The sequence below is a fragment of the Podarcis pityusensis genome (genome assembly GCF_964106645.2).
Source record: "Podarcis pityusensis genome assembly, chromosome: Z".
Lineage (NCBI taxonomy): Eukaryota > Metazoa > Chordata > Lepidosauria > Squamata > Lacertidae > Podarcis > Podarcis pityusensis.
In genome coordinates, this window is record NC_138044.1 from 2,215,344 (window position 1) to 2,229,915 (window position 14,572).

The following is a 14,572-nucleotide window of genomic DNA, read 5'->3' on the forward strand; positions in this document are numbered from 1 at the left end:
CACTGAGCCTAGGACTTGCCCAACTGAAGGTTGGCGGTTCAAATCCCCGTGACAGGGTAAGCTCCCGTTGCTTGGTCCCTGCTCCGGCCAACCTAGCAGTTCGAAAGCATGTCAAAGTGCAAGTAGATAAATAGGTACCACTCTGGCGGGAAGGTAAACGGCGTTTCCGTGCACTGCTCTGGTTCGCCAGAAGCGGCTTCGTCATGTTGGCCACATGACCCGGAAGCTGTACGCCGGCTCCCTCGGCCAGTAAAGCGAGATGAGCGCCACAACCCCAGAGTCTGCCACGCCTGGACCTAATGGTCAGGGGTCCCTTTACCTTTACCTTTATTCCATCTTCAAGCACTCAGCTTCTTTGGATATCCATAATATCGGAATTTGGGGGGCATCCAGTGAAGCTCTGGTTGGCCACTGTAAGGACAGGATGCTGGACTAGATGGGCTATTGGCCTCATCCAGCAGGGTTCTTCTTATGTTCTGTGTCCTCACAATGGCCCTGTGGGGTTGGCCCAACATCACTTGGTGAGCTTATGGCTGGGGCGGCAGCGGGGTTTTTGAATGTGGGCCTCCCTAGTACAGCCTTCTCCATACGGGTGCCTTCCAGGTGTTTCGGATTGCACCAGGTTGGCAAGATCTGCCCAGGAACAGCCAATGTGTTGTTGGATTCTAGCCCCAGCCACCCCTCCCCAAGGCAGCATTTCCAACTGTCAGGGAGGATGGGAGCTGTGTGGTCCAGTGACCACGTTGGCTTTCCATGCACTCGTCAACACTTTTACTGCAGGTTTCCTCCAGCCCATGATTAAAAAATAAATAAATGACAGCTCTGCACCGAATTTCAACCCTGCAATGAGAAAAGCTGAATTCTGAAACCCTGTAAATTGGGCAAATGTGCGTATCTTCCACCCTGCGTCCCTGTATTTCTTCCATGAGAACTGAGCACAGTGTTGTTTCCTTTTGAGGAAACAGGCGCAGGAGTCGGAGGATGAAAGCATCTCCCTCCCGGATCACAGAGAAAGGGTGATGTGCCCACCAGTCCTGGTAACTGTCTGCTCAGAAGTAAATCCTGCGTCCAATGGGGCTCCCTCCCATGTAAACGTAGGCAATAGAATTGCATACCTAAATCGTTTCCAATTTATGCATAGCATTCGCTTCAAAGTTGTATGTACCTTATCTCTTCTTCCTCTTGTGCTTCGCTGTAGTTTCCTTCTGGCCGCCGCATTCCCTGTGACATCTACTGGCACGGTGTCTCGTTTCACGATAATGCCATCTACTCGGGCCAAGTCAACAAATTTCCAGGTAATAGATTTATTTCGCGTCGCTCATTTAAAAGAAGCAGTTGTATAAAGGAAGAGGGGGAGCCCTTTGTGGTGTTTTCTGTCTTCGCAGACAGACAAACCCTCTTCAGGTACCTGAAAGGTTGTCTCATGGGAGATGGAGGAAGCTCCTGGGACCCAAACCAACTCTATTAATTAGATCCGCACTTCGTTTTTCCTCCATTCACCTAATGCTTCTTCAGTTGACCCTCTTCTCCCTTAAAAAGACCAAACCGTTTTATGTGTACAGTGGACACTCGGGTTGCGAGCGTCATCCGTGTGGGATGCACGTTCACAACCTGCAGCGTCCGCAACTCGCAGCGGCGCGTCTGCACACACACGGGTTGCGATTTGGCGGTTATGCGCAAAGCATGATTTAACGCTTCTGCGCATGCGCGACCGCTGAAACCTGGAAGTAACCTGTTCCAGTGCTTCCGGGTTTCAGCGGTCCGCAACCCGAAAAAACGCAACCTGAAGCATCTGTAACCCAAGGTATGACTGTAATTGGAACTGTTCTGCCAGATTCCTGGCCACGTATAAAACCAACACTGAATACCAGCCTGCGAAAACTTGTCCTTTTCATGCACGATTTAGCTCCTGGCACATGGGTGGCATTTACCGCCTCTTGTCCAGGGGTGCAGAACCTCAGGCCTGGGATTCCTCCCAAGCTGCATCCCCTTTTCCCCCTGGCTGCCCCTGACACGGACCCTGATCTGCACCTTTCTTAAGTGGACGAGAATGTGTCCCTGTGCAATGTCTCCTGCTTGCTGGGATAAGATGGAGCATAGGGAGGGGAGCATGGGTGCAGAGACTAGCCTGCTGGTTGGTCAATGGTAAAATTTTCACTCCTTGCCCAAAGTGCTGTGGTAGGCCTAAGTTGGCTCTCATGCCGGAAGTGGCCCACACTGGTCTATCCTGGCTGCTGGTGCCCCTCAAGGTGTCAGACCATTGGGGAGGGGTGTGTGTGTGATTTCTTAGCCAGTTTTGGTGTATTGGTTAAAGTGCCAGAGTCGGACCGGGGACAGACCAGGGTTCAAATCCCCACTTGGCTGTGAAGCTCACCAGGTGTGGCCTTGGAGGGGCCAGTCACTGCCTCTCTCAGCCCAACCTACCTCACAAGGTTGTTGTGAGGATTAAATGAGAAAGGGGGAAAACCACATACACTGCCTTGAGACAGAAACACAAAACATGTAGTAAAAGCAAGAACAGAACAGAACAGAACAATGACCACCCCCACTGAACTCAACTGCGACACTTCCAGTCTCAGAAGGAAAGCTCAGACAGGTCCCGTCCCCCCCATAGATTATTTTTAAAGAGAAGAGGGGAGTTTTAGTCAACCTTTTCCTAATATTAGGTCTATCAAACTTCTTAAAGCTCCCTTACTTCTCCTTTAATCTCTACCTGAATCCGGTTAAGTAAGAGCTAAGCGCCCAAGATATTGATTCATCACAGCTCACAGCTCTTTCTGTTTATTGCGTTCTGCAGAGAGCTGTCAGGCTTTGCTCCCTTGGAATAGAGTTGGCAGGAAGGCAGCCCCCCCCCATGCCAAACTTAATGGAACTCTGAAGTTTGGTTTTCTCTGCTAGCTCCGACGATCAGCCAACTTGGCTGCCTCTTCTCACGTAAGAAAGAAAGCTCTGTGGCAGGATAGGTGTTCGGTCCCTGCTTTCCTCCTTGCATGGGGTAAGCAAGTAGCAACAAAACAGGGCAGTATTGGGCAGTGTCAGCCTCTGGCCAATTGGGCGAAACCTTCCCCAATAGATGATCATGTTAGATTACTGCAATGCATTACACTGTTGGGATGCAGCCAAGGAATCGGGGGCAATTGGCAGGCCCCCAGCTGGCCCCAGCCCACCAGCCGATGTGCCGGGCAATCTCCAGTCCTTGGATCGGCATGAAACTGCGACCCCAGCTTCAGAAGCTGTGCAGGCACACTCAGCAGAGTGAACGCACAACAGAAGTAGCAGGAGAGGCATACGCGAGCATATTTGCAAGCAGTTTATTCAGCATACATCAGGACAAAAGGAAACATGTCTTCTCTCCTTCATGTCCAAAGCAAAAGCTATACACAAACGGAAGTTCCCAGCAAGCTGTGCTGGAGTGTAAACAGGCATGTGATACACAACAGTCATGCCTGTTCCTTAAGGTGGAACGGAAATATTCTAACATACACATGGGGATTCCTTAGGAAACGGTTGGCAGCCAGTGCAGAATTTGGTGACCAGGTTTCTCACCGGGGCAAGACATTCTGAGCACAGAACGCCCATTCCTGGCCTGACCACACTGCCTGCCAATTAGTTTCCGGGCCCAAATCAAAGTGCTGGTTTTGACCCACAAAGCCTTATGTGGCTCAGGACCCAAATATCTCAAGGGCTCCCTCTCCCCATGTGACCAACCCAGGCTGTGCATCACTCTTTTGAGGCTGTTCTCCGTGGACCTGATCCGTGGGAGGCCTGGCGGGCAACAACAGTCAGGTGGTTCCCTTCTTGTGGAACACCCTCCCCAGGGAGGCTCACCTGGAGCCATCACTACATATATTTAGGTGCCAGATAGAAACATTTATTTTTCTCCAGACCCATTGGCTTTTAATTATCTGTGGCCTCCTTCGGTGCGTGGGATGTTTTAAACCTGCCTTTTAAAAACAGGGTTGTCGTTTCAATTTTTCTTCATTATTACGCTGGTTTTAATGTATGTGCTTGTTGCTTTTGTAAGTTGCTTCAAGTTTTATTTATTTTTTAATAAAAAAGTGACCAATACCTTTAAATAGCAACGTGATCAGAGATTGGAGGCCATGAATGACAGCTGAAAAATTGAGCAGGAAAACCGTGTGGAGTTTGCTCCATTGTGGCGTCCTTTGTCATGCAATGCTCTGCATGTCTACTCAGAAGTAAGGCCTCTTTAGCTCAATGGAAAGTGTGTGCATTCTTACAGACACTTCCTGAGAGAGAAGTTTCCGCTTCATTCAGCATAACGTGCTCCTGAGAGCAGCTTTTTCTAACAAGGTTTCTGCAGGCTTCCTGGGTTACGTGTTTGCTGAGACTGATGAGGGTGGGCCCCCCCCCCAAAAGCACCCAGAGGCTGCTGTGTGAGCAAAAGCTGCCTTAGCACAGTCATACCTTGGTTCTCAAACACCTTGGTACTCTTATGTTTTGGCTCCTGAACGTCGAAAACCCGGAAGTAAATGTTCCGGTTTTCGAACATTTTTTGGAAGCTGAAGATCCGACGCGGCTTACTCTTGAGTACAGGAAGCTATTGCAGCCAATTGGACACCACACCTTGGTTTATGAACTGTTTTGGGAGTCGAACCAACTTCCAGAACAGATTACGTTTGAGTACCAAGGTGCGACTGTGGCTGTGCATGGGCTTTGCAGCCTTTGCAAAATAAAACAGAGGTCACCGTTTATTATCTTTTGATATTATCAAATAATCATTTGATATTATCAAATAATCATTATCAATAACTATCAAAAGTTATTATTATAAGTAATGCAAGAGGTGATTGAAGGTAGAAGGCTCTCCGTCATTGTAAGCAGAAGTTGAATGGCTACCTGTCAGGGGATTCCTTAGCCGTGATGCCTGCACTGCTGGGGGTTGGGCTAGATGACCCCTGGGGTGCCTTCCACCTCTGCTCTTTCCTTCTCCGTTCTGCTTCTCTATAAAGCAGAGACAGGGAACGAGGGGCCTTCCAGATACTGCTGGACTCCAAGCCCCGTCATCCCCAGCCAGCGCTGCCAACCGTGGGGGATGATGGGAGTTGGAGTCCCGTGACTAATGGGGCCGGGTGCTGGTGAGCCTGGCTGCTCAGAGGCCTTTATCCCACCGATTGCCAGCTGCTGGGGGGCAGGAGAGGGCGAAGGCCGTTGCCTCCTCCATGTCCTGCCGGGGGGGCCTTCCCGTGGGGGCCCCCAGCGTGGCCCCTGGGAGAAACTCTGATGCAGCCGGGCTCTTCTCACAACTGTGGCACCGTCTTGGGCAAGGCAAGGTGTGAAAAGAGGGAGCAAGGCTTTTCCCTCTGGTGCAGAAATGCCGCAGGTGGCAGGTCCAAGGTCCTCAAGAAACAACACAAAACTTTCCTAAAACAATGGGGCCAAGCTAACTAGAATAAATAAGTCTGCGGCCCTCCAGAGGCTTGTGTGCCACAACGGCCCTCATGCCTGACCACTGGGCATGCTGGCTGCAGGGAGCGCATTTGGAGGAGCACCCTTGTCCTAGACCCTTGCTCACAGCTGACCTTCTTCCTCAGGCATGACCGAAACGGTCCGGAAGATCTCCTTGAGCCTTGCCATGCGGATGATGCAGGAACTCTTCCCAGCGGAGTACGACTTCTACCCACGCTCCTGGATCCTGCCAGAGGAGTTCCCCATTTTTCTCGCAGAGGTGGGCTGTCCTTGCTAAGGTCTTTGAAATTTGAAAGAAGTTGGTATTTTACATGGCACTGCCCAGTTTGGAGCTCTCTGCCTTTTGATACCAGGCAGCTGTTGCACTTCATTGTTCGCCTGCCAAAAACTTCCTTTTTCCCCAGCTTGCCTAGATATTTGTAATGCTGATGTTGTTGTTTTTTTAGTTCATCACTGATTTTAATTCTTTAAAGTGTTTTAAATCATCGTTGTTAATTATTTTTATCAACAATTTTCTTGTTTTATCCTTTACTGTGCCAGCCAGCCTGAGATTTTATTTTATGATCGAGCAGTGTATACGTTCTTTGACTCCTCCGCCCTCAAGGAAATTTGGCAGCAATGGTTTGTTTCTCACAGAGCCACAGTTCCCAGCGCCCATAGTCAGCTACAGTCCCCAGGGTGAAGCCATGTGCACTGAAGTGGTGCTTTAAATTTATTGTGTGGCTGTGACCCCTTTTTTCTGGGCTTACAGCTTGGAAGGGGTGGCTCTGGCACCACCTTCTCCTGGCCCTTTGCCCAGGTGCTGGTTTTGACCTTTAAAGCCCTATGTAGCCTAGGACCCTCGTACCTACGGGACCGCCTCTCCTGGTTTGCCCCACGGAGGACCTTACGGTCTGCAAACAAAAACATCTTGGGGGTCCCGGGCCACAGGGAGGTTAGCCTGGCCTCAACCAGAGCCAGGGCCTTTTCAACCGTGGCCCCAATCTGGTGGAACGCTCTGTCACAAGAGACTAGGGCCCTGCGGGACTTGACATCTTTCCTCAGGGCCTGCAAGACAGAGTTGTTCCACCAGGCCTTTGGTTTGGACTCAGTCTGACCCTTATGTTTCCCCTCCCCTTTGATCCATGGGCTACTTTTAAAATGAGGCTGCATTTTAAATTACATTTTAACCTGTATTTTAAATTGTTTTGTTGTTGTCCCCCCCCCCATTAAATTTTACTGACGTTAGCAGCCTTGAGCCCAGCTCTGGCCGGGGAGAGCGGAGTATTAATAATAATAATAATAATAATAATAATAATTATTATTATTATTATTATTATTATTATTAAATCCGGTCCGTGGACGGTCTGGGAATCAGTATGTTTTTACATGAGTAGAATGTGTGCTTTTATTTAAAATGCATCTCTGGGTTACTTGTGGGGCGTAGGAATTCGTTCATTTCCCCCCCTCCAAAATATAGTCCGGCCCCCCCCCCCCAAGGTCTGAGGGATAGTGGACCGGCCACCTGCTGAGAAAGCTTGCTGACTCCTGTTCTACAATATCTTCCCCACCCCCCGCACACCTGCCTTGGTAGAGGCTTTGATTTGCCTTTCTGGAAAAAAATAAGCAGATGGCTGATAAAACACTGGTGCATATGGTCCCCCGTCTGCAGTACTTCTTTGTTACTAAACATGACATTTTACGCCACATTCCTCCCCCCCCCCTTCTTTATATACTAATGCGGAGACAGTGTAATGAAACTCTGCCTGGAAGCTTCCTGGGGTGGGATATCCTGGGAACTATCCTTTGCTGGTAGTTTGATGGTGCAGCCCCACTTTCTACCCTAACCCTTAATAAAATAATGATTCTGGGTGATTCCCAAGACGGCCCCCTCCCAGTTAGCGCCACTTTCTCAAATATCATGGGGAGAAGGGGGTGGGGCGGGGGGTCCCCTGTGAAGAAAGTTTACATTTTTGGGGGCTTCTTAGTTTGTAGAAACGGTTAATGAGAGGCGACATGAGAGTAGCTTCCATGCATGGGGTGGACAAAGTGGACAGAAATAATAATAATAATAATAATAATAATAATAATAATAATAATAATACAGTGGTATCTCTGGATCGGAGCCCTGTTCGCATCCTGAAGCGAACGCAACCCGCGTCTGCGGGTCAAGATTCGCCACTTCTGCGCATGCGTGCGACGTCATTTTGAACGTCTGCACATGCGCGAGCGGCGAAACCCGAAAGTAACGCGTTCCGTTACTTCTGGGTCACCTTGGAGTGCAACCCGAAAATGCTTAACCTGAAGCAACTTTAACCCGAGGTATGACTGTAATAATAATTTATTTATACCCCGCCCATCTGGCTGGGTTTCCCCAGCCACTCTGGGCGGCTTCCAACCGAATATTAAAAACAATACAGCGTCAGACATTAAAAACTTCCCTAAACAGGGCTGCCTTCAGATGTCTTCTAAAAGTAAAATAATTGAAAAAGGTTTTTCCTAACACTAGAACTCATGGGCTGCCAATGAAGCTGAATGTTGGGATATTTGGGGCAGAAGAAAGAAACTCCTTCACACACAGAGAGTTAAACTATTATGGCATTTGGTCCCACAGGAGGCACCTGTGGCTTTAAAAGAGGACTGGGCACATTCATGGAGGAGGCGGCTATTGATGGCTACCAGCCACAATGGCTATGCCTTGCCCGCAAGAAGCAGCCGTGGTTCTGAATGCCCGTTGCTGGGAACCTCAGGAAGGGAGAGAGTTCCCCGTAGTGGGCATTTGAGTGGCTGCACTAGATGGGCCCTTGGCTTGATCTGGCAGGCTCTTCTTACTTCATTTTATTTATTTCATAAAATTTACAGACCACTCGATTGTAGAAAAAACTTGAGGTTTACAAAAAAGATAAAAAGGTACAGGTAAAGGACCCCTGACAGTTAAGTCCAGTTGCAGACAACTCTGGGGTTGCGGCGCTCATCTCGCTTTACAGGCCGACGTTTGTCCGCAGACAGTTTTTCCAAGTCGTGTGGCCGCCATTACTAAGCCGCTTCTGGCGAACCAGAGCAGTGCACGGAAATGCCGTTTACCTTCCCGCCGGAGCAGTACCTATTTATCTACTTGCACTTTTTGGTGTGCTTTCGAACTGCTAGGTGGGCAGGAGCAGGGACCGAGCAACGGGAGGTCACCCCGTCGCGGGGATTCGAACTGCTGACCTTCTGATCAGCAAGTCCTAGGCTCAGTGGCGTAGATCACAGCGCCACCCATGTCCCTTACAAAAAAAGATAAGGCAGTGCAATTATCACAAAAAGATTTATAACCATAATTTAAAACATACAGAAAGTTTAGACGGCAGTAGAATAGATTCAAGCGGATTAAGACTCATACGAACTGTCTAAAATGTGGGGTGCGCTTGTCTAAATAAGAATGCCTTCAGCAGGCACCAAAAAGAATACAGGCAGGGAGTTCCAAAGTGCCAGTGCTGCCACACGAAATGATCAAGTTTTTACAGATGTGCTGTGGGCACTATGTGGCAGGGCCCATTCCCTCAGTTGAAGCGGTCAAGCGGGCAAGGCATTCCCGTGGGTGAACTGGTCCAAAGTTAAGGGCTTTATATACTCACAGTGACACCTTGGACACAACCTGGTTCTCATGTGCTTTCGGGGAATGTTCCCTGTGACTGCTGAAGTAGCCTCAGGTTCCACACCCCTGGATATCGTTGCAGAAACGTGTAGTGGCGCCCAGTATTCTAAGAAGGGCAGCAAATGCTGTTCCCTACAGTTGCCAGCATCCCATGAGTTGCAGTGCGATGCAGTGGATAAGAGTATCTGACTTGGTTTGGGAGACACTCTGCATGACTGTGGCGATCACACAGGGTCCCTGGACATTTCACCGTCTATTGATCCCTGTGCCACCACTTTATTTCTCGCTGCCACCACCCAGGCCCTACCTGGGACAATACTGAGTCCAGTCAGGGTTAAATTGGAACAGAAACTTCTGTGTATTTATTGCAGTTTAACAAGCGTGTGGTTTCATAAACGGTATCAGTCAATGACATTCATGGGGTGCCTATCCACTACCTGCTCTCACTCCACTAAACCACCTCTCAGATATTTACTTGTCTTCCTAACCCCTAACTGTTCCTGACTACCCACAGACTCTGTCCCAGTTCACTCCCACTCCAACCAACCACCCAACTCCCAACAAACTCCTCCCAGAGCTGCTTTTATAGTCCCTCTGACTCCACCCCCTGGGTTCTGATTGGGTAACCTGTTTAACTATTTCACCTCCAGCACTCTCATATGTTAACGTCACAATGACCTACCCCTCACGGTGGTTTTGAGGATAAAGTGGGGACGGGTGGAAGAGGCTGAAGCATAAACACTCAGTGGTTCCCAAGGTGGGAGTTAACTGCCTCCTAGGAGGCAGTGGGGTTACCTGCACGTACGTGTGTGTGTGCGCGTACGTGCGTGCTAAGAGGCAAGGGGGTGGCAGAGGGCGATTTAAGACTCCTGCTAAGTGACTTTAAACCAGACATTGGGAAAACGGTATCACTTCATCAAGCCCATCTGTTGCATTGAGAATTTACTGAACAGTGAAATAAGTTTCTAAAGGTGGTACGCAAGACTAAGCAACAAAGCTGGTATCACTGGACCCAGTTCATCAGTTTCATTGGCTTAATCAAACCAGATAGTTTTAATTGGATTTTGAATAAAAGTGCAATTGATTGTTCGAATTTTATAGTGTTATTATCTTCCTTAGTGGGTTGTGCAAACTTCTATTCAGAATAATGCTTTCTAAAGAGTAGGGCAGCAGGCCCTGGGGACGAGTTCATGCAGCCAAGTGGGTGGGGGCCTGAGAAAGGTTTGGGAGCTATAGGTCACAGGCATGCTTTATGGGAACGAAGGAGGGGGCCTTCCCAGTGGTGGCTGCTCCCAGACTTTGGAACTCCCTCCCTAGAGAAACCAGACTGGCTCCCTACTTGCTGTCCTCCTTGTTCTAACAGGCTTTAGGGGGCTGAATGCTTTCAGTGAAAGGGCTGTTTGTTGGCATCTGTCTGTCTTGAGAGACAATCGAGTGCCCCTCTGGGGGTGAAGACAAACCTCTGTGTTAGCAGTGACCTCTCCGGGCAGTAGGGCTGGGCAGTGTGTGTGTGGAGGTCCAGGCTGGGCTGTCCATACGACAAGACCACCCCCTTGACTTTGCTGATGTGGTCCAAAGGAAAGCAAAGCAAGATGTTTGGCACAAGCTTGGCTGCAGGAGTTGCTGGAAGGAGGCGTACAAGGCGCCATCCAACCATTTAGGGACTCTATTCTGGATTTGTGTAGGCTCTACTCGTGAGCCCACAAGGCAGCAGAGGTTTAGGATCAGAGTTTTCTGTCTCCTAGATGGGCTACCTTCCCAGGTTGACAAGCTCCATCCGCCCCTTGGCTACTCTCACCTGGATTAGCCGGCCGGTTGAAGCCATTCCTGGGGTGTGTCCGCTGTCACAGCTTCTAGGAGCCACAGGTGAGAGCTGAGAGCAGGGTGGGGACCGAAGGGGGACAAACTGCCCAGAAGGAACATGACATGTTCCCCACCAAAGGTACTACCCCCCCTTAACACGGCACAAGCCCCAAAAGGCTGGTGCCATGCTATTTTTATTGTAATTATCTATATGGTTTTAATACAACACACACACACACACACACACACACACACACACACACAGACAGACAGAGTAAGCCTGCAATTTATGCACATTATGTATTCAGATCCTGATCTGATTTTAGGATGTGTTTTAATTGATTGACTGATTTTATGTTAATGTGTTATACATTTGATGTTTGCCGCTCTGAGCCCAGTTTTAGCCAGGGAGGGCAGAGTATAAATTTATAAATTTATTTACTTATTTGTTTGTTTGTTTACGGTGGTACCTCTGGATGCAAATGGGATCCGTTCCGGAGCCCTATTTGCATCCTGAGTAGAACGTAAGACGCGTGTGCGCGGGTCGCGTTTTGCCGCTTCCACTCATGCGCGTGACGTCATTTTGAGCGTCTGCGCATGTGCGAGCGGCGAAACCCGGAAGTAACGCACTCTGTTACTTCCGGGTCGCCGCAGAGCGTAACCTGAAAACGCTCAACCTGAAGCACATTTAACCTTAGGTATGACTGTATTTATTTTATCACATTTAACTTGTGCATGTTCAGCTTTACGCACTTGGCAATAATATAAATAAATTAAATAAATAAATAAATAAATGAAAGTGGGTCAGAAAGGGGTCAGGAATCAACCCCCCCCCCCCTTTGGGAATTATAGGGACAGAACTACCTAAACTGTATAGAATAAGGTTACCAGATTCTTTTCAATGAATCCGGGTACACTTTTCAACTTCCTACTAAATAGATGGATTTTGCCAGGGGACTGATTTCTATATCTGGGGACTGTCCCTGGGAAACGGGGACGTCTGGTAACTGTACTATAGAAACTTATTCATGTATGCTGCTATAGCGGCAAGAATGCTACTCTCCCCAAAATTTAAAGAAGCAAAAGTCCTAGCAAAAGAAGAATGGATACAAAAACTTGTGGAATATGCAGAAATGGCGAAACTTACCAGAAAAATAAGAAATCAAGATAACAAACTTTTTTTATATAAAAGAATGGAAATGGTTTATTGGATATTTACAAATAAACTGTAAGCAAATAAGAACATGGCAGGATTATTGTAATAACCTGCAGTTTCATAAGAGTATATATTTAAAGTAGATGAATAAAAGAACAAATTAAGTTAATTTGGATATTCAGAAGATACTAAAAATAAATTTAAGGAACCACAGAAAGAGGGGGAAGTCAAGTTTTGAAATGTTAAAATGATGGTGAAATTAGTGAAATGTATAAACTTGAAAATCATAAATAAAAAATTAAAAGAAAAGAAAAGGGGTCAGGAATCCATGGAAAAAGACTTTGGGAATCCCTTCCACCATTGAGCCCTATGTGTTTTGAAAATACATCATTTTGGCTTCTGCAAAATCAACCATATTGGCCCGAATATAAGCCACACTTCTCCCCCAAATTCCGACCATGAAAAGTTAAAGTTTAGCTTATATTCATGCCCTTACAAAAATTGGCTTTTTGATCAGCTGTGAGGTGGCGCACTGTTGCAGGGAGCCATTCAACTGATCTGCGGCAGCTCGGGACCACATGAGCTCTGGGCATGCCGCAGAAGCCTATCAGCTGTGAGGCGTCGTTCCCCCAAGCTGAGCAGCGGCTGCTGCCCACGCAAGGTTTCTCCTACGCACCGCAACCTCTGGTCAGCTGTGAGGCTGTTCATTTACAGCTGGGCAGCATCTGATTACTGTATTTGGCAGTGGACGACCGCATGCGCTTCTGTGGTGAGAGTGTGCTTGTTTGGGAGAGGTGCTTGCTGACCCCCTTTTCATTTGGCCCCCCCAACCCTTGCTGGGGAAGCCTTGTGTGTGAGTGTGTTCCTTGTTGTGTGATTGTGCTTTGTTGGGTGGGTGCCTTTCAGAATCCCCCCCTCCAATTTTAAGGGAGCAGCTTATATTCGGGTATTGTCTTTTTTTCTCCTCCAGTTTTAAAGGTGCGGCTTATATCCGGGTGCGGCTTATGTTTGGGCCAATATGGTACACCCCTGGAATGTCAGCCCCGAGTAAGTTGTGGACTTAGTCAGGGAGAGAGGGTAGGTGGGTAGGTAAATTCTCCACCCCCATGTTGTGAGCTGTTCTTCTATCTGTAAGCTGCCTTGAATCCTTGCCGTGGAGAAAGGCAGGGTATGTATGTATGTATGTATGTATGTATGTATTGAATGAATGAATGAATGAATGAATGAAATAATTTATGCCAATCTAGGACAAAGACGTGGGTGGCGCTGTGGGTTAAACCACAGAGCCTAGGACTTGCCGATCAGAAGGTCGGCAGTTCGAATCCCTGCAACGGGGTGAGCTCCCCTTGCTCTGTCCCTGCTCCTGCTGACCTAGCAGTTCGAAAAGACATCAAAGTGCAAGTAGATAAATAGGTACCGCTCCGGCGGGAAGGTAAACGGTGTTTCCGTGCGCTGCTCTGGTTCGCCAGAAGAGGCTTAGTCACATGACCCGGAAGCTGTACGCCGGCTCCCTTGGCCAATAAAGCGAGATGAGTGCCGCAACCCCAGAGTCGGCCATGACTGGACCTAATGGTTGGGGTCCCCTTACCTTTACCTAGGACAAAGAAGGGATAGGCAAAATATAACAAACGTTCTTTTGCCTTCTTGCTTCCTTTCAGGTCCAGATGATGAAAGAAACCAACCCCAGGTGGAAGCCCATATTCATTGTGAAACCTGACGGTGGTTGCCAGGGGGACGGAATCTACCTCATTAAAGAGCCCAGCGACATCCAGGTGACGGGGAGCACCCCTTTACGACCTGCGGTGGTCCAGGAGTACATGTCCAAGCCCTTTCTCATTGACAATCTGAAGTTTGACATCCGCCTTTACGTCCTGCTGAAGTCTCTGGACCCGCTGGAGATCTACATTGCCAAAAACGGGCTCTGCCGGTTCTGCACGGAGCCCTACCAGGAGCCGACCCACAAGAACCTCCACCAGGTCTTTATGCATCTGACCAACTACTCCCTCAACGTCCACAGCGGGAACTTTGTCCACTCAGACAGCGCCAACACAGGCAGCAAACAGACGTTCTCCAGTATCCTGAACAGGTTGTCCTCCAACGGAGTCAACATTGAGGAGCTCACAGATGAAATCATTTCCCTGGTCATAAAGACTGTTATTGCCATGGTCCCTAACTTGAAAGTTTACTACCAGTCGGATATTCCTGCCGGAAAACCAGGGCCTTCTTGCTTCCAGGTGAGCCAAGACTTAGACTAGAGGGCATCTGAGGGTGCGTAAGAACATAAGAAATGACCTGCTGGATCAGGCCCAAGGGGCCCCCGCCTGGTGTAGCAACCTGTTCTCATGGTGATCAGCCTTATGCCTCAATTGAGAAAGCTGCAAGTAGAATTCGAGCCCTCTCCCTTCCAGTGGTTTCCAGCAACTGGCGTGCAGATCATTGCTGCCTCCAACCGTGGAGGCGGAACATAGCCATCATGGCTAGTGGACATGGATGGCATTGCCTCCTCCATGAATTTGTCCGATCTTCTTTTAAAGCCAGCCAACGTGGTGGGCATCACTGCCTCCTGT

General features: G+C 48.6%; 1 protein-coding gene across 1 annotated transcript in view; it reads left to right on the top strand.

The window, feature by feature from the left end:
- The window catches only part of TTLL11 (tubulin tyrosine ligase like 11), a 73,533-nt gene that overhangs the window by 17,083 nt on the left and 41,878 nt on the right, over positions 1–14,572 (top strand). Inside the window, exons 2-4 of the mRNA XM_080990899.1 lie at positions 1,199–1,295; positions 5,556–5,689; positions 13,664–14,239. Of these exons, the coding sequence (XP_080847025.1) occupies positions 1,199–1,295; positions 5,556–5,689; positions 13,664–14,239 (807 nt within the window). The remainder of the gene's footprint in view (positions 1–1,198; positions 1,296–5,555; positions 5,690–13,663; positions 14,240–14,572) is intronic.